This window comes from Macrobrachium rosenbergii, chromosome 5 (genome assembly GCF_040412425.1).
Source record: "Macrobrachium rosenbergii isolate ZJJX-2024 chromosome 5, ASM4041242v1, whole genome shotgun sequence".
In the NCBI taxonomy this organism is placed as follows: Eukaryota; Metazoa; Arthropoda; class Malacostraca; order Decapoda; family Palaemonidae; genus Macrobrachium; species Macrobrachium rosenbergii.
This window is the reverse complement of record NC_089745.1, coordinates 66,494,681-66,515,561: the sequence shown is the minus strand read 5'-3', so window position 1 is coordinate 66,515,561 and position 20,881 is coordinate 66,494,681. Positions and strand designations below refer to the sequence as shown.

At 38.7% G+C, this 20,881-nt stretch overlaps 1 protein-coding gene across 2 annotated transcripts in view; it reads right to left on the bottom strand.

Annotated features, from left to right (window-relative positions):
* Stt3B (catalytic subunit 3B of the oligosaccharyltransferase complex) overlaps positions 1–20,881 on the bottom strand; it is a 125,256-nt gene that overhangs the window by 78,114 nt on the left and 26,261 nt on the right. For both annotated transcript variants that reach the window (XM_067104530.1, XM_067104529.1), the window contains exons 3-7: positions 14,547–14,724; positions 13,437–13,701; positions 4,030–4,201; positions 3,616–3,794; positions 3,073–3,200 (exon numbers count right to left, since the gene is read on the bottom strand). In XM_067104530.1, the coding sequence (XP_066960631.1) occupies positions 3,073–3,200; positions 3,616–3,794; positions 4,030–4,201; positions 13,437–13,701; positions 14,547–14,724 (922 nt within the window). The remainder of the gene's footprint in view (positions 1–3,072; positions 3,201–3,615; positions 3,795–4,029; positions 4,202–13,436; positions 13,702–14,546; positions 14,725–20,881) is intronic.

Genomic DNA, 20,881 nt, shown 5'->3' with positions numbered 1-20,881 from the left:
AGGAGGGAAACCTCGCAGTTACATTATTGATTGATTATGAAATTTAGGTCATGAAGACCAAGTGCTGGAACCCATCAGGATTATTCAGCGCAGCACAGTTGCATTATGAATAAATTGTGAGGAAAGGGTGGAAAGTAAGATGTTAGAAAGAGAATATGAATGGAGGTACAGTAATAGGAATGAAAGGGGTTGTAGCTAAGGGCTGAAGGGACGCTGCAAAGAACCTTAAGTAATGCCTACAGTGCACTGCTTGAGGTGCACTGAGCTAATGCCATAAAAATGGAGGAGATTCCTCCAATTATCTCTTCTTCCGCCAAAGGAAGTTGGGGAAACAGCAGGCGACAACAGCCAACTACCTGTAATGAATACACAACTCAATGAAGAAGGAGACTGAGGAAAACACAGTCTGAAGTGGCTCACCTGAGTTGATACAAGTCAGCTAAGTAAAGAAGACAAAGCACAACCAAGCAGCCAAATAAAACAACAGGCAGGTGACAGAGGGCACAGAACCATATTGCCCCAAGAACCAACTCAGTTCCCTGGCAGCGGACTCCTCCAAATGTCACAGGGCAGTCCTAGGCTTGGGCTACAGACGGGCGAAGGCACCAACCATTTACCTCTTACAGGGGTAGGCAAAAATGATTGCACACTATGGAGGAACCTGGAACGGTTCCCTAACATAAATTCAGACAAAATTTTACTGACTAAAATAAGGTTAAGTTGAAAGTCCTGTTCTAACTTCTTAATACTATTTCCCTGAACCAGAAGGGAAGTGGAAGGCAGAGATAAAAGGGAAGTCTCAATACAGTACTGTACTAGCTAAATTATTATCAGGGGAAAAAGCCATAGACTGAGTAAGGAAAGCTACAGATGAAACGAAGAACCTGGAGAAGGGGAAGAAAAGTAAGTATACCTTAGTTTTACCAGACCACTGAGCTGATTAACAGCTCTCCTAGGGCTGGCCCGAAGGATTAGACTTATTTTACGTGGCTAAGAACCAATTGGTTACTTAGCAACGGGACCTACAGCTTATTGTGGAATCCGAACCACATTATAGCGAGAAATGAATTTCTATCACCAGAAATACATTCCTCTAACTCTTCATCAGCCGGCCGCGGGAATTGAACTCCGGTCCATCGAGCGACAGTCTGAAGCTCAACCGGTTCGGCTAACAAAGGGTTTAGAAGGGGAAGAAATGACAGATTTGTTACTTGACCTAACTATTGGCTTTTGCAATACACCTGCTTTCTTTCTCTTTCAATACTAACAAACTTAAGCATAAGTCCTTTGAAAACTCCATTCCTCAGTTCTATTCTTAAGATCACACTTTAAAACCCTGTAGCCAGAGCAAACATTATGTCCACCTACCTCAAAAAACCAACATCCTGCTAACACAGTAATCATTACTACAGAACCTGTTGTTCTTAGGCATCCTAAGAAAAATAAATGACAGTACTGTGCTTTAGGCAGCAAACAGCCCAAACCATGAAATACCAATAAGTGCCTATACACAATGGTGGCAAAGAGAACTCTGGCAAGAGCCAAAACACTCAAGACACACCTAGCAGAGAACATGTGTACTAGACAGTCACCCGACTCGCTTTTCGGCACTCAGATATAAGTTACCTTTAACAGTAGGTAAGTTTCATCCCAAATAAAAGATTTTAATTGACAAAACATTCTTGAAAAAAGTTGTGTAAGGTAAAAAATATTTAATGCCATGAATAACATGAGATCTACTGCACAGGCAATGAAAGTTTTTATCATGCAAAATAAATGCTAATGTACTGGGAGATCTTTTAGTTCCACAACAAGTAATGCAGCTGGGCTACCTGTATAGGCTAACTCCAAACTGTTTGGAATGGGAACATGGGAGCTCAGTAAGAATTCTTAAGCTAAAAGACTACAACCTTGACAAAGATTTCATTTTTAAACAAGTAGCTTTGTACACAGCTAGCATTCAATCCATGTCAGCATCAAGGTCTGTGAAGTGTGACAGTCTGTGTCAAGTAACATTCAGTAACTTGTGTTTTCCTGCCCACCCGAAGTTCTCAAGCTCCTCACATCACAGAGAACACTCTTGTGGATTTAACTAGATTCGTTCAACCTACCTTCGTCTTCACAAAATTTACTGCTATTGAAGCCAGCTCACTTTTAAAACTTTGAAATTCCAACATGTATTTGTAGAAAGTAGGGCAATTACCATTACCATGTTTGACGGTGAAATAATAATTCTGTTCATAGACGAAAATGAATAAATCTTGTTGTTGTGATGCAGAGTACCTAAACCAGAAATCCAAACCTCCAAGAACAAATCCATCTGAGCAATTCCAATTACTTCGTACTTATATGGTTTACATTCTAGAGTAAATCTAGTGATACTGTACATTTCTGGTAAAAATAAATGGGAAATTCAATGAATAAAATCTAATGAAAAGTCTTACTTTACTACTGTTGGTGATAGTACATCATGCTGTTTACGAATAATTTTTCCATAATGCTGTTTACACATAATTTTTCTTTTTCCTCATTCCACTTGATAAAATTTATGGTTTTCTTGTAAAACATGGGATAGGGAATAGAACACCTTCAGACTTTACGGCAAGTATAGAATTTCAACATAATGAATTGTTGTGACTCAAGCCTTTCACATAATTATATAGTAATGGCTTTCACATCTACTAGAAAGCTCTACTTTTGAAAAGAATTGCAATGGAAAGACACTTCATAACACTTACGCTCTGTCACATCACTTATTCATCTCTGTTTCTTTTAGAATGGTCGCATACATGCATGTACTCACAAACAGACCTATGGCAAATGGTGGTGGAAAAACCCATATTGACATTAAAAACTAAACTTGACAGTTGAAGAATACATGAAATATAAAATAATCTGTTTAATTTTTATCTAACATGGGTCGAACTGCTTGGAACTTTCAAATAACTAAAAACTGAGTAAGAAAAACCTTAATATGTACTGTTTACTGAACCTGTGAAACACTTGTGACAAACAAGAGTGTTGTACTGAGGAAAATACACATTAACACATAACATTCAAATTGCTGATTACCTTGAGATAAACTTCAAAAAGTTGAGAGAAGGCAATGCCGCCCAGGACACAAACAACAGGCGTGAGTGTTAACATCAGCCTCACCATAACACCAGCAAAGTAGACAGCACTAACCGCAAATAATACAACTGTCAATATAAAAGAAAAGAGTAATAAATAGAAGCATTAAAAATGGCAATGAAATCTAAAAACTTTATAGTGCTTAACTTTTAACAGGAACAACTAAAGTACAGACAAAAGCGTATGGGAAGAGAACCAACAAAATTAGTACATTCCAGCACAAGGGAGAGCTTCACATATGAACCCCTCTGCAGGACCAAGATGCAAGTGAAACAATTTACAGCTAATAGTATTACAAAGAAAAGTGAAGTATTTTTATTTCCTTAGGAATGTAATCCCACACATCTCCTTACAAGGAAAATCTAATTACAAGCAATACCATTTTCTTATAATTTTGAATCTGCAACATAAATAAATTGAAGTGCAAAAATTGACAGAAGGCAGTACTTAAGATTATTTAACAAATTATACTGCAATACTTACTAAATACTCTTTCGTCATTTATATTCTTGATGCAGTACCACAGTCCAACAGGGAACGTTGCAACAAGAATGTGAAGGTCGAAGAAAAAGCTGAACCATGTGGTAGGTTGATGCTCTGACACAGAGGCAATAATAGGAATGTGTATTTTGGCATATCCTGTATCCCATAATGAGTAGAATCTGAAAAGGTAGAAATATATTTTTCTGTTTAAGTATCAAATATATGCAAACATCTAACATCTCTGTTCATATCTACCAACTTTACTAGTTTTATCCACATATTTCACAACAAATATATAGTACTGTACAACAGTCTGAGTTCTGTTACTATTAGATGCAACACTTTTGATGTCCACAAACTCATATGGTTAAACTACACAACAACTTCCTAATAAGGAACTATGGTTGAACTAACCTGCCACTCCATGGTGCAACAACTCCCATCCATGTTAGACCCACAACCACAAGGAAGACGAGACCAGCAGCAGTACCCGCAGCAACAATGAAGAAGTGCCTGAATTCTGCTTGTGTCATTACACTTTGAAGATATTTCAACACAGCAACTGCATTCAAAAGGGCAAACACTCCTACAAAGAAAATAAAAAGTTTTTCTTCTGCTATTAAATGTTACAATTTTTTTTTAATAAATCCTCATTATGATAGAAAAAAAAAGAATTAGGAAAAACTGACATGTAGCATCCAAATTAGTCCCAAAAAGTTTAAGTAACAAGATCATGCATCTTTTGAGTTTCTCTACAGAGAGCAGGGTTTCTTAATTCTTCTCCCATATGTAAACCAGTTATTGGACAATTGCTCTTCAAGTCATTTCAGTTTGACAGAGATCACAAAATGGCTGTAATATATTAACAACATTTTACAATATAGACAAATGGTTGAAATTGTTATGCATTCCATATAACTATATCCATTCTCTTCTCTCTCTACAGAACTGATAACATTCTTATGCAACCTAAACACTAACTGAAAACTCTGTGAACCTGAGTGTGTTTCCCTAATATAATCTTGTCTTCAAAATACCTATAGTACTGTATAATGTAACCTGTTATGATGGTGCTATACTGTACATCCATGTTTATCAGTTTTTACAAACTGAAAGTAAAATGTTTAAATTTTACTAAAATCCTAAGCATGTTACAATTTGCACAAGTACGAAGGCTTCTAAAAGAATGTCTTTCTTAAAGACCTTAATAAAAAAATAACAACTATTTACTTATTTATTTCTAGTTTTTACAGTGATACAGTTACTATGTAGAAATTCAACTGAAAAAATCTAGAATCGGATCAATTACCTACATCTACAGGCTTTATTCTTAACAAAACTGCAAAGTTGCAAATTTCATAGTTTTAAAATTTATTACACATTTCTTTGTACTGCATTATCTTTGACCTATTATTCACTACCATCATGTCTGATGCTGTAGAAATCCAATACACAGTACACTGAAATCTATAGTCTGGTATGGCCACTAATTATGAAGGTTTTGTAAATATGACGCTTTTATAAAAAAAAAATAAAGTTTTACATATGCTTACCCAGTAATTACTTAGCTAAGAGTCTCTACTCGCAAGGCAGCTTAAATTTTGAAATTTGCGGTAGCGATACCTTTTGTTTATGTAGGTGACTAGCCCCGCCCACTTTCGGGGTAGAAAAGGAAAAACTCAGCCAAGGGCTACCATTTGTTTATGCTTAAATGTCCATGTGAGGGGAGGAGGGCGGGCTCCGTTCATAATTACTGGGTAAGTATTGTATATATAAATCTTTATTTTATTAAAAAATGTAATTTTTATATAACTTACCCAGTAATTACTTGGCTGAATCCACACTGACAGGCAGTGGGGATTCATGGACATATTGTACCCCAAAACACTAAAAAAGCTAATAAATTTGAGAACAGAAAACAGGCTAGCATTGATACAATGCTTTGTTGTTTCCTTACCTGGTGAGAGAGCTGCTGCAGGTAGATACTGCCTCTGGTCAGCGCTCATCTCAACCTTGTAGCGGCGTGGTGGTATATAGCCAGGATCACCTTTATTAAAGTGGGAACTTCGCAGTGGAGGAGTAATCCAAATGCTGACAAAGTATCAGTAGGAGCTTTGCAGCAAGGTGAGCAGGGACGATACTTCTTATGACAGGGCCAAATACCTCTCTGAGCCTCAAGAGTAGGCCACCAAGTTGATAGGAGAGGACACTAAGGGAGGTTTCTCCCTGAATAGGATGGAATATCATTCTCTTATCACCTCTAAAACCCAGGGTTCTACATTTCTGTCCTCCCACTTTCTCCAAAAATGTAGAAGCCTGGCCCCTACTGGTTTACAGAGGATAGTATCCTCACCTGTGAGAGGAAGGTTTGCTTGCTGATTTCTTGATTGGTCAAACGGATCTAGAATACGATTGGGAATGGGGCTGGAATATACCTCTACTGCTCCAAATGCTTGCTGTGGAGGTGAAACCATTCTAGGTGCAAACGAGGAGGAAGATGAAGAAACGTCCAGACTCCTTCGGACGTTTGGTGGACTGAGACAACAAGTCTTGAGTGGATTTCTTTTACAGCTCCGTTGCAATGTTCTACTGTAGTGCTGGGAAAAAGACTGCTGATCTAAAGGAGCAAAATGAAGTGCGGATCTCTGGGACGGAGTGACCCCTTTCGAAGTGAATGAACACCACTGCTCTCGCTTCTTAAGTATTCCCAACGTGAACAAGGCTGCCAGTTCCTGGGATCCATCCCTGATCACCTTATCCGCGCATGAGAGCACTCCCAGCCAGTCTGTAGCGAAGTTATCTTGGAGAGAGGCACAGTCTTCTATTTTCTTTGCTAAGGCGTCGACAGTCCAATCATGAAAACTTATGGTCTCAAAGACCTTAAAGATATCCTTCGTCAAATGCTCGAGTTCTGAAGTCATGAATAAGATCTTGAATGAGGACAAAGCAGATCGTGACGAATCAATTAAACTGAAGAAGTCCTCTTGGGAGGAGGCAGAAACTCCCAATGCCAGCACTTCCCCAGTAACATAAGACAAGTACAGTAAACCCCACGTATTCGTGGTCTCACGATTCGCAGACTCACCTATTCACGGATTTCTTTATGGAACATATATACCCATTATTCGCTGAAAATTCCCCCATTCACAGTATTTTTCACTGAGAAATATTCACTGATTACTGTACTTTTATGTCATTTTCATGACTAAATGCACTTTTTGTGATAAAACTATTAAAATACTCGGCTAGTGCTCTAGTTACGATAATTTGCCTTACAATAATTCGATTTTGCAATGGGGTACGCAATTAATACCGACATGACAATATTTAGAAAATATTTTTAAATCTCCCACAAGCGCAGGCAGCAGCGTACAATAAGGCAGCAAGAGAGACTAAATTACAATACACCACCTTCTTTTCCTCCATCTCTTTATCCCATCTTCTAGTTAAAAAGGTAAAAGAGAATGATAAAAGTATAGTTAGTAACGTATACTCTTGCGTAAATGCGTACAGCCATAAACAACCGAACGAGAAACTTGTTTTGCGTATCACCTAATTGGAAAACAACAGCCATTTTGCTTGTATTTCAACCATCGTACGATAATAAACAATTACCAAAGTCATAGTACAAATGAAGTTAATTAGAATAGGATTGATATATTTGTACAATATAGATTTGTACAATATACCCTTACTCAGTATGGATTAAAGATGGCCAAGGAAATATACGGCTAAATGTAGGCTGCAAGCTGTAGCTGAAGCTGAGAAAACAATGTTCAAGCTGCTAAAGACTATAAATTATCGTGCATCGGCAACATGGATGAAAATTGACCGTAATTAAAATTGGAGAGAAAGTATTTTAATCAAAACTACTAGGCATGAAAGAACACATTACTGCTATTTTTACACCAATAAACAATAAATATGTAAAGCTCGTATTATGATGAAATCAAGTGAATAGCGAACGAAATCTTGATTTTTTTACACGAAACGAATGCCCCCAAATGGCCGTCATCTATTAATGAAAAAAATAGCTAAATTAATTTAACAACGAGACATATTTAAGTTATATTTAGACTTAAAAACACTTCGTATAACGAAAAATAACGCTGTCCCATATGAATAAAGTATCTAGAGATTCATTTACACTAACTAGAAGCAAGAAAAGCTCTCTGAACAAAGTTAAATATGGCAAAATAAACTTACTGCATAATCAATTTCCAAACCAAAACATTCATCACTATAATCGCAATTTATAATACAAAAGCAATATAAGAATATATACAATATTATTGGATACAGTGAAATAAGGAATAACATTTTAAAGATCCATGGAAAAGATGCATATTTGTTATGCTGATGTTTGAATAATATGTTATGCAAATATAGAGTAAAGTATAATGTAGGCCAGGCTACCATATATGTATACAATATACCATAGTGTAGGCTAAGCTAATTCTTGTATGTTATTCAATTTCCCTTTGTATTGAATTATCATAAGTCAATCTGCATGAACCTCCAGAATTAGCTGATATTTATAATTACTATACCATGTACGTATAGAGTATACTTTATAGTATAGGCTAGGCTACCATATATGTATACATGGTACTGAATACCCTAGTGTAGACTAGGCTATATTCGAGATACGTTTTTTCCAACAAACGATGGGTTTTTTGGAATTAACCCCCATTGTAAGCAGGATAATACCTGTATAAGTATTTTTAGTTTTCTTTTGTGTGTTTGAACTACCAAAATAAGCAGTTCTAAGTGTTTTTAGAAGGGTTCTAAGTATTCACGGTTTTAGCTATTCACGGTGTGTGTGTGTGTGTGTGTGTGTGTGTGGTACGCATCCCCCACGAATAAGAGGTTTTACTCTATCTCCCCTTAGATAAACGAGAAGGAGGAGCGCAGAATACTGCTTTCCCCATATCCCTCTTTCTGTCAGCCAGCTCTCAATGCCTGGCAGAGCTTTCTTTGAAGATGACAATAGAACCATCTTAAGCAGCCTAGAAGCTTCTGCAGGCTGTCTCATCATAAGACCTGAACTCGGCGAAGATGGAGTCGCTGGCAAAAAGAAGTCGGGAAGCAAAACAAGAAGTACTTCAAAAGGGAAGCGTAGGCTGAAGAAGGCTGATCCTGGTCTACGTCCTCTTCTACAGACGAAATGGGTGAGAGAGTTAAATCTTTGGACTCGTGAGTCCTTGTCGGTTTGCATAACAGATCTAGAATGCTGTCTAAGTGTCACTGGATTGGTTCCAGAGAAGGTTCCTGAACAGAACGAGAAGTGGAGTGTGGCACTAGATACCTGGATGAATTTGGCGCCAGCTCGGAAGGGGAGTGATCGCACACTGACGACCACGCAAGAACTACGTGTTGATCTGGTTCCACAGGCACATTGGATCCTTTAGATCCCACTGAACACTTGGATCCTGCAGATCCCACTAGATGAATGGATCCCTCGGATCTCATTGGATGAATGGATCCCTCGGATCCCATTGGATGGATGGATCCCTCGGATCCCGATGGATGTTTGGATCCCTCAGATCCCACTAAATATCTGGATCCCTCAGATCCCACTAAATGCCTGGTCCTTCTGATCCCACTAAATACTTGGATCCTCCAGATCCCACTAAACTGGATCCCTTGGATCCCATTGGATGCCAGATCCCTTAGGTCCTGAAGCACGGTCTATGTATTTCTTGGAAACCCACTTGGGCGACAAAAACTGACAGTCTGACCCAAACACTGTGGGGACACATTAGATGGATCATCCCAAAAACTACATGAAGGTTTGGGACTCTGATCCCAATCTCTGTTCCGCTTGCACGGGATCGGAAAATCAGACTCGATGAAAGGGCACGAACTCCGATATGGACACCTTTCCAGTGGCTGTCGGCCGAAGTCCTGGGAATCTCGAACAACAGGCTTAATTGAGGGGGCGACTACCTGTGGGCAAACCCCACCGACCTCACTAGGGATTACTGTTTGCCTCCTCCCAGGCTTAGGGGAGTTTGACAGGGACCTTAATCTAGGAGCATCTGTGGGACGAGTGGCCACCTCCTCCACTGATACAACACTTGCACCGAGATCACTGGCACTAAACTTATCCAAGTCCCCTCACTGAAGCCCCTATTTGGGTTACAGTATTAACTAAAACGCCAAATTTCTGGTCCATTCTGGCTTCCAGACTGGCGATGGCATTGGGTTCGGAAGGTTGGAAGTTGGATAATGGAGTCACAGGTAAAGTTGGTGGACTGGTGATAGGGGAAAATGCAGTTACAGGAGTCGGAAGGGCATGCAAAACAGGAGAACCCTGACTAACTGAGTTCTTAGCTTCGACCTTAGCAGCTGCTCTCATTCATCTGTTTTTCTCAAGTTGCTCTCCTTCATCTGTTTTCTCAAGTTTATCTAAATAACTAGTTAAAAGTTTTCCATTTTCCCCGATCCCATTCTTTGCATTCATCACAAGTCATGACTGATGAAAACAAATGGTATGAGAGTAATAACTGATTGAAGCAAGTCTGGTATTACAGCCTTTGCTGCAAAACCTACTGCTAGCAGAACTAGAGTCAGACATCGTAATAAAAGGCAAAAGTCCAAGCTAAATAAGCTAATAAAAAGTCCAAGCTAAATAAGCTAATGCAATTAGTGCAATTGCTACCAAGACAAAGAATACTTCACCAACAGCAATGAAAACAATTCAGCGAATTATATTAAATCAAATGAAAGCTGACGTCAACAACCATGTTAACCCTTTAACGCCAAAGCCCTATTTTCAAAAACGTCTCCCGTATGCCGGCGGCCTCCGAGAGGTAGCGCCGAAGCGGAAAAAAAGTTTTTTCAAAAATCACAGCGCTTAGTTTTCAAGATTAAGAGTTCATTTTTGGCTCCTTTTTTCTCATTGCCTGAAGTTTAGTATGCAACCATCAGAAATTAAAAAAATATCATTATCATATATAAACATTGGAATATATGACAGCGAAGAAAAAAAAAAAAAACTTGTATATAATTGTATATAAATCGTGCTGTAAGGAAAAACGGTTGAAGCTAATGAGTTAATTTTTTTAGTTGTATTGTACACTAAATTGCAAATGATTTTGGTATATAACAGATTGTAAAACGATTAAAGCAACACAGAGAAAATATTATCACAAAATGATGCATGAATTCGTGAACGGGCGGACGTAAAAAAAAGTTTTTTTAAAAAATTCACCAAAAATCAAAATATTGTGCTAGAGACTTTCCAATTGTGCCAAAATGAAGGAAATTTTTTTTAACCATTTCAATCGACTTAAAGTTGACCGAAGGTTGATTTTTTCTATTTATCGTTATTTCGATGTAAATATAAAAAAACTGTGAAGAGCTAAAGGAATGATATATTTTTTGTTGTATTCTACATGAAATTTCACACATTTTGATGTATAACACTTTATGTAACGAATAATATGAAATGGCGAAAAAATTACGGCAAGCTGACGCAAGAAATGACAGGATTTTCAGCAGAGTCCGCAGGAGCTTAAGGAAAATTTTTTTTTTCAAAAATTCACCAAAATCTACATATTGTGCTAGAGACTTTCTGTTTGTTGCAAAATGAAGGTAAATGATTGATTGTTACTCGAATGTAATAATTATGGCTTACGGATGTGTTTTTCGATCATTTCGGGTCGAGTCAAAGTTGACCGAACGTTAAAATTTTGTCAGTTATCGTGATTTCGCGAAAAATATTAAAAACTGTGAAGAGCTAAAGGAATGATATATTTTTTGTTGTATTCTACATGAAAAATTTTTGTATAACATTTTGATGTATAACAAGGAGCGAAGGAAAATTTTTTTTTTTTTTTTATGTAATAATAATACTTTCCGTTTGTTGAAATGATTGATTGTTACTTGAATGTAATAAAAACGGATGCGTTTTACGATCAAGCTGACGAATCAAAGTTGACCAAAGAAATGACAGGAATGATATATTTTTTGTTGTATTCTACATGAAATTGCACACATTTTTTTAACACTTTATGTAACGAATAATATGAAATGGCGAAAAAAATTACGACAAGCTGACGCAAGAAATGACGGCGTTGAGCTTAAGGAAAATTTTTTTTTAAAAATTCACCAAAAATCTAAATAATGTGCTAGAGACTTTCCGTTTGTTGCAAAATGAAGGTAAATGATTGATTGTTACTCGAATGTAATAATTATGGCTTATGGATGCGTTTTCGATCATTTCAGTCGAATCAAAGTTGACCAAATGTTAAAATTTTGTCAGTTATCGTGATTTCGATGTAAATATTAAAAACTGTGAAGAGCTAAAGGAATGATATTTTTTGTTGTATTCTACATGAAATTGCGCACATTTTGATATATAACACTTTATGTAACGAATAATATGAAAACGAAAAAATTACAGCAAGCTGACGCAAGAAATGACAGGATTTTCAGCGGAGTTCGCGTGTGCTGAGCGGAGGAAATTTTTTTCAAAAATTCACCAAAATTCTAAATATTGTGCTAGAGACTTTCCGTTTGTTGCAAAATGAAGGTAAATGATTGATTGTTACTCGAATGTAATAATTATGGCTTACGGATGGGTTTTTCGATCATTTCGATCGAGTCAAAGTTGACTGAATGTTAAAATTTTGTCAGTTATTGTGATTTCGATGTAAATATTAAACACTGTGAAGAGCTAAAGGAATGATATATTTTTTGTTGTATTCTACATGAAATTGCGCACATTTTGATGTATAACACTTTATGTAACGAATAATATGAAACGGCAGAAAAAAAAATTACGGCAAGCTGACGCAAGAAATGACAGGATTTTCAGCGGAGTTTGGCGTGCGAGCGGAGGAAAATTTTTTTTCAAAAATTCACCAAAATTCTAAATATTGTGCTAGAGACTTTCCGTTTGTTGCAAAATGAAGGTAAATGATTGATTGTTACTCGAATGTAATAATTATGGCTTACAGATGCGTTTTTCGATCATTTCGGTCGAGTCAAAGTTGACCGAATGTTAAAATTCACTTTGGATGCTGGGTCCTTCTCCAGCATCCCAGTCTAAAACTCGCCTCACACGCTCACTTCCGACAGGCAGTATGCGCCTTTCACGGTCCTGACGCCTTTGTGACATCTCTGCAAACGTTCTGTTGCAGCACGCGAATACGCTAACACTCGCAAAAGTTCAACAAAACACGTCTGCGTCAAAATATCGCTCCCGCAAGGTGCTGCTCTGATGCTCTCTAATGTGAGATGGGAAATTGGCGATGCGGCGTCTGGGTGACGCTCAGAAACAAAACAACAGCTGGATCCGTGAACTCCCAGCATCCGCCGAGGCGCGGGATTTGAAATCTTCCGCAAACTAGGCCTACAATTATTTTTTCCGAATATTTAAAAAAGCATTTTCAGTCAACGTTTGCAACGTCCACCGGCATTCGACAGACAATTTTGGACGACGTTTAAAACGTCCAACAGGCGTTTAAGGGTTAAGCTGTCAACCGGCAGAAACGAATTGGGCTTGTTAGTAGTGTTGTACCTTACCTTCCCCGAAAGTGGGCGGGGCAAGTTACCTACACCAAAATATTGGAACACTACTGCGAATTTTCAAATTTAAGCTGCCGATAAACAAAACATAATAGCTATGTAGTTACTTGGTAAGTTACCTATATAAAAATCATGATACACGATAAGAAAATGGGGATGGAAGTACATGAACACTTTCCCTGAGCATAAGATACTAAATCATAAAATAATCTACAGTGCAGTATAACTGTATATCAGAAACATTTAAGAAAGGCCTGTTTTATTAAAAAATTATCATTACACACCTGCTGCTGCCATGTGTTCTGATGTCCTGATGGGCTGGAAGCCAACAAAAGGAATTTGCATGGAGCATATGAGCCCCAAAATGTAGAAGGTAGTATAAGCAGTGTAGACACGGTGAGAGAAACGTCCCATGAGCAATAAGGTAAATATGTGCAGGGGTATGAGGTTGATGATGTACACATATCCACCCCAAGCACTTACCATGTAGAAGTATGACAATGATGCCATTGTTGCCCAGAAAAGACTTCCTGTCTTTACAGACTTCACCTGGAAAATTCAAATCATACAATAAGGTATGCACAGAACTGTTATAAGCATATAACAGGTTAATTCCAGATTGGAATATTTTGTATATACAAACTAACTACAAGTAGTTCAGACTACAATTAATGAGTATGGCTTGATACTGAGTGATATAGCATTAGTGCAGATATAAATGGCAATGCAAAATGTATAGAGAAATTAGGTGAATAGATACAATACATGATGCATCTGAAGGTTTAATTACAAAAAACCAATTTTTCTTAAATTTTTACAACCCACAGTTACACAAAAAATCCACTATGCTAAATCACTACACTCACATAGTATTACAGCTACCCTCAAAGACAGAAGATCCTTCATCTGCAGCCAAAGAAGCATTTGAAGGAATGAGAAACAAAAATGGCTGCTGTAATCTTATTTAAATGTCAAAAATTGGGGCAAAAACTTTTTTACTCAAGTTTTTATATCCACATACAAATCCCTTCAAGAATCAAGATTAAACCTACTGAGCATCAATATGGGTGCTCCATAAACCTACAAAGATACCTTCTCAGCATCATGTAATCCTCTTGCACATATAAGCCTACTGCACAGCCTCCCTATTACGTGTATTAATGCACTCCTTCTAACCAGCCTACCCTCACCCAACTTTTCTATAAATTCAAAAAATCTGAAACCATGCTTCTTACAACAGTTTTCAATATACTGTACTGCTTTAGTCAATTTGCTAAAAAGCCATTTCAAAGCAATATATATAAATGAAATTTCAAGAATAGGAAAGCCAGCTTGCCTGTAAATGGCAAAATCTCATATAAAAATGACAGTAATATAAAGTTTGCAATACTCACCCACAAGAAATATGTAAACATAAGTGCAAATATAGCGATGCCTTCATTGTCGTAACTTCCAGCAACTGATCGACTGATGTAACCAGGCACAACAGCAATAAAGCAAGCTGCAAACAGACCAGCTCCTGCAGACCATATCTCTTTGGTTAAGAAATATGTGGCAATTGCTGTCAGACCACTGTAACAAGAGATAAAACAATGATTTTAGAATATAAATGTATATAGAGGAAAAGACTTTACAGTGCACTTATAAATCATATATGTAAAGCAGTACCCATTTTGGGGAAAAATACTATGTTCTCACAATAAATCCTTCGGTGAGCAGTTTAAAATGCACTCCCTTAAACTCTATAACACAGTTAAAAGAAATAAATACTAATAACCTTCATATGAATAAATGCAAAAAACATGAAGTGAGCACCTGTTCCCACACTGAATAACAGTGTAGTGTACTATTCTCACCTCTAGCAAGAAACTACTTTGTGAAATTGTATCAGAACACTTATGAACCCTTTATTTGCATCTTGAGCATGTCTTGCAACAGCAAAATACATTCACAGAAGTGTATTCATTAGAAACACTGACTTTATTCCATTTTCTAGATGAACATAAGAAAGACATAATAAAGATACCACCACTGCTAGAACAGGAGTTACCTTTTTTTTTTCTTTTAACAAAGGCACTATTATTTTCTAGTTATTAATCAATAAACCAGTGAACTGCATTTACTCAATTACTCTCAATTTCCATTTCTTCAATTTTAAAAAGGAGGAGCAACTATCTTACTGCCAAGAGAATATATTAAGTGTACTTGAGGAGAATGAAACAAATACCTGGAGATTAACACAACTGTCTCTCATAGTGCCAAATTTAAACAAGGTGTCTCCAAAGGAATATTTAAGAGTCAGAGTTCTGGGAAGCAAAGAGGGTCAGCAGAGGCTTATAGGTCAAATTGGGTCACATAAATAGAAATGTAAGTGTTACTCTCGTTATCTTTATCAATGATGAAGTACTCCTACTTCAGGCCATCATCAAAATATTTCCTATCACAAAAATTTAATGCCTTTTTAATTCAAAACTGACAACTTGTTAACAGGAAGAGTAGAGCGAGTTACATCTTAGTTGCCAAATCTCTAAGACTGGTTGCTTACCTGAGTAACCAACTACATCTATATATGGTCCAACACATACTTGGGCTGAGCTGCAACTTCTGCTGAGGGAGTAGGAAGGATGAATGGATAAAAGCCAGTCACACTACCATTTGACCCAAGCCTTACACTCTTGAGTACCTTAGGCAAAATGCTTTTCTGTTCAAAAGGCATTGGGTACTTACACAGCAAGCTAAGCAGGTCCCAGAGAAAAGGAGTCTTGGGACCTGTGGCAAACTCCCTAGGTAGAATGAGGTAAATGTTGTCTGGAACTCCAGGCACTTACCCTCTTCACATGTGTTATCTAAAGTGACCACGAAATACTAGGGAGATTCCATGCCTCTGATTTTATGAGTTTTCACTTGAGCTGCACAACTGACTACTTGGCAGGGATTGCTGAAAGCTCTTCTGAAAAAAAGGACGGTGTTCCATACATGACTCACACTGGGCATAGAAGCCTCTTGACACAAAGGCTCACATCTCTTGTCAGTTTTTGCTACAAACTCAAGAATAAATGAGCAAAAGAGTGATCCTAACCTTCCGAGCAATGGATGAGAAGGCTGAAGTATTATTAGCCAATAAACTTTGACAAGGAATAACAGTCCTGCAAATTAGGTCTCAGTCTGAGGCCTGTCTCATCGGCCAAGTTAGGCTGCAGAGAAAGATAGTTAAAGGCTGCAGTCCAGGAAGGTCAAGATTGTCAAAGCTTCCAACTGGTACTGGCATAGGCAGCTTGGCCACTAACCTGGAGATCTATGCCCTTTAGTGTGAAGGCCTGGTTTTGGGCACTGTGCATTTCACCCCAGAGACTTAAAGGAGTTTGATTTGATAAAGGTAGACATGGAGGTCCATGATCCACAGAATGGAAGTTCTGATTGGAGAGAATGTCTTCTGCATCAACAAAAAAGATTGTCCACTTTCCTTGGATGGGAGTGTGGGCCACAGGGTATCTCTTGAATAGCCATCAACCATGAAGGTGCAAAGACTACTAATCTCTACTATATCACTGATAGCTGAACTGGTCTATCAAAACAATCCTCCATCAAATTGTATCTGGCTAACAACTTGACAATGTGGCAAGTTGTCCACTCATGTATCTGCATTAGCAACTGACAGGGCAGAACGGAAACTATCCATTCACACCTGCTTGTTGATGTAAGTCACTACTGATATGTAGTCATGCAACAAAAGTACAAAATAACTCATGTCTTGGAACTGCAAGGCTAGAAGCACCGTGTGCTTTCCCAAAAGTTGATGTGCATATGAGGATTGCCCTTGGCCCATAAACCTGATACAAATGAGCCCCTTAGGGATGTGCCTCAAGTCCCCTTCAATGGTAAATCCCACAAGGACGTTTCTGTTGTACAGCAGTCATGCGAAGTCCTCTTTGATTTCCCCGCTCACTATATGAGCTGGGAGAAACAGCTTGGAGCCAATCAATGTCACTTCAGCTGTCACCAAAGTGGGCTCACAGGGAGTCACTCAAGCAGGACAAACCCCAAATATGACAGGTGGCTGAGAGACCTGCCAAAACCAAGGCAGCTGACAAGAAAAAGTACCTAGGTGCTTGGGGATGAAACCTGAATCTCTCAAGTTAACCCGATCACCTTAATGCACTAAAAAGTGAATAAACAACCTCCATGGACATCAACAAACCAGTCGACTTCATAATGCAGCACACGCATACCATCCATCTGGTCAAAACTGAAAGCAGGGTGGATGTTATTGCAAACACCAAAGTGGTGGGTCCTAAAATAGTTGCTCTGGTGCCCACTAAAGCCTGATCTTAGCATATATTCAGTACCTCAGTACCAGTTGATGCATCCGGGCTGTGGAAGACCTGCATCTAGAAAGAAGTTCTGAGCCATGGTCAGCTGAATCGTATGGCCTCCTATTTAAGGTGATGCCCAAGCTATTAAGAGGGTACAGGTGACCTGGTACATGCGCTGTCATAAGAACACAACCCTGGGGCTGGTGGTAAACCACAGACCTGGTGGGGATTAGTATGATCATATGCAAGCAGATCATCCTGGTACCAGCAAGCACTAAAAGGACACATTTTCCGTGAACCCCCGACAGTGCACACAGTGTCTAGGGACATTAAATACACTGAAAGAAGGGGTAGAACTGATTCAACCAGATGTTTCAGGTGAAACTCAAGAGGAAAAGCTGGGACCAAATCTTTGTCCAAGACAGAAGGCTAAGACTGGGTACAGTACAAGTACTCAGTAAGACCCATGCTAGCCCTACTTACAGCGTTTAGGTCATCCACGAGTGACTGAAAAGCACTGCTTCCTAGAGCCCTGGGAGCCACTCATTTGAAGCCTTACAGACTTCAGAGAGGTCTTCTTGCACTACCAATACTTTTTCTCGAACAGACAGACGGAGAAGGACCAGGAAGCACTTGACATTGCAGAGGAAGAAAAAAATAACAACCCTGCCATTTCTTCCCTGTCCCTACCCTAGCTCAAATCTTGCTACAAACAAATGGAGCCATAATTGATGCTCCCAGGCCATCTCCCACGGTAATGAGGAATCAGAACAACTGCCGTACATCCTAAGTGAACCCTAAACAGAGCTCCATCAATAATAAAGTTCAACAAAGGGGCCGTGGTTACTTCTCAGATATCATGAGGGTAACAATGAGACAAATTATCTCTATAACAACACTGCTGAAGGGGTTCTGAAGGCAGAAAAAATCCAAGCTTTAAAAGATTTCAAAGATTTCTTAAGATTAGTCAGAATCTTCCTAGTTGAAAACTGACAAACCAATAGCCTTGAGCTCTCCTTCATATTGTAAACATGAACGATCGGACTAAATGGTGCTGATCGCTGACAAAAACAGCTTTGCTTTAATATAATCACTCAAGATCATGGACATGACTTTCACACAATAACAATTTTAGGCTAATTCATAATTTTTTAAAATTATGGTTGAAAATTCATAGGCTTCTGGAGGATCAGTCAAAATTGAACTTGTAACTGCCAACATGTTTGTGTGCGTTAGTGACCACGTACAGTACTAGTAAACGTGGTGAATCCTGTTTGTATAGTAAAAAACTGCACACACAACAAGAGGGTAGAAGCACAATATAAGTATGAACACTCTACAAGAACAAATATAGTGCTCTTGTGTAAAAACAACTCCAAGTCTGGTCAACCACTAGCAGACCTAGGTGCAACACAATTGCAAATGAACACATCCTTCCATCAATATTACGCACCATACAAGTAAAGCTGTCTCATGTGAACCTCCTGCCTACTTGCGCACAGTCCAAGGACTATACACACACTGAATGATGGTAGTGCTAACTCACTAGCACATGCCCAGAGAAAAAATGAGTGACATATCAAGCACCACATAAGCAGCTACCATGCACACCCTGCACATATATGCACAGTCCAAAGACCATACACAGAGTAAGGGGTGAAATAGTTCTATCAAAAGTGGGTGATGAATCTCCTCCTGTACAAATTCCTGGGATCATGTTGTCTGATCAGTAACAAAGGTACCAAGCGAAATACATGAGCCAAGGCAGACATTGCAGAAGAGTGAAATTCCAAGCCACAGTCAACCAATTCATATGGTTCCCTATGACTGGTGAAGGTCTAACTAGTAGAGGGTACAGGTCAAAGGCTACATGCAGTGCCATGAGAGCAACACCCCTGTGGCAGCACTGAGCTTCACTCCAGCTGGGATTCCACAATAAGCTGTGGGTCCCATTGCTAGGTAACCAATTGGTTCTTAGCCACCCAAGATAAATCTAATCCTTCGGGCCAGCCCTAACAGAGCTGTTAATCAGCTCAGTGGTCTGGTTAAACTAAGGTATACTTAACTTAACTCCAACTAGGAAGGAGCATGTTCACAAATAAACAAGACCATCCTGGTAATGGTGCATACAGATGGGATCTGTAGCAAACGAACCCCGTTAACATGCGACATGCGTATGATCCAGATTCTGCACACGTGCCTAACAAGCAGGAAGTGCTAGTTCAACCATGAGTGGTTCCAGGGAAGCAAAAGAAGAGCCTAGCCAACTACCTGCATGTGCATGGTGCAAGTGGGAACTCCAGGCTCTATCTGGTGCTTCTCCAAAGAAACACAGAGGAAGAGCTAACCTCACTGCCACTATACAATCCAGACAGAGCATGCTCAACCAAAAGTGTTTCTAGAGAAACATGAAAGAGGCAAGAGCAGTCCTCATGTCCAAGACAGAATGGACCAGGACAGGAAATTGAGCCTGCTCAATACGGCTAGGTGTCCTGATCCCCCATCTTCTGCACAAAGCCACCTCTAGCCAAAGGGGGAAGTGTACTCAGGGAAGGAGTGGGGAGATGTTCAGTGGTGAGGAGGAAGGTTAGGATCACTCTCCAAAACTACTTCCTCTATCAAAAACAATCCCAAAAGCAATAAATTCCCTTACAACTGTGCATTAAACAATGAAGATCCACCTACACAAATGAGATAAAGGTTCACTACCCTCATTGTCTGAAGCTAAGTCAGCAGTATGCCAACACAAGTTCTTGCTCCTTGAGCTGCCTGTAACATTACACAGGCTAATGCCTCTACTCTTCATACCATGGAATATAATACTTTCTCAGCAAACAAAACAAAAAACCAAAATATATGTTCAACTAAAGTCATGAAGGAGTGCAGCAAGACATCCCCATTCCAGCAGCTGAAGAAAAAGTGCTTGAAGATGGCAGGTGAGAGAGAGGTATTCCCCATTCACCCCACCGTGACAACCAGTTAACCACCTTGTTATGAAGATCAATGACAGTTTCCAACTCACAATGAAGGATACTCCTATATAAAACGTGATAGTTTGCACCTCCACAGGAACAATTATATGCCTCCCTTGGTACTATTTAGTCCATTTATTTGCAACCAATTTGATACATTTTCTTCTCTCTCTCTTTTTACTTCTTTTACATATAAGTACCTTACTTCTATGAAGGCTTGCCATTCTACTCAATATCATTCTGGCTTATTTCACAATATGAATGACCTTTATTACAAATAACTAATATATTATTCATAAAACTTAATGTAAAGTAAATATTAATGCCAGCTAGTTATAACTAATATTTCGGGTTTCTATTTTCCAACATGTTGTTAAGGTTTGTGTCATTCAGTTGATGAAAAATTGCTGAAATGAAGAGGTCTTGGTGGCCCTCTTAAATCAG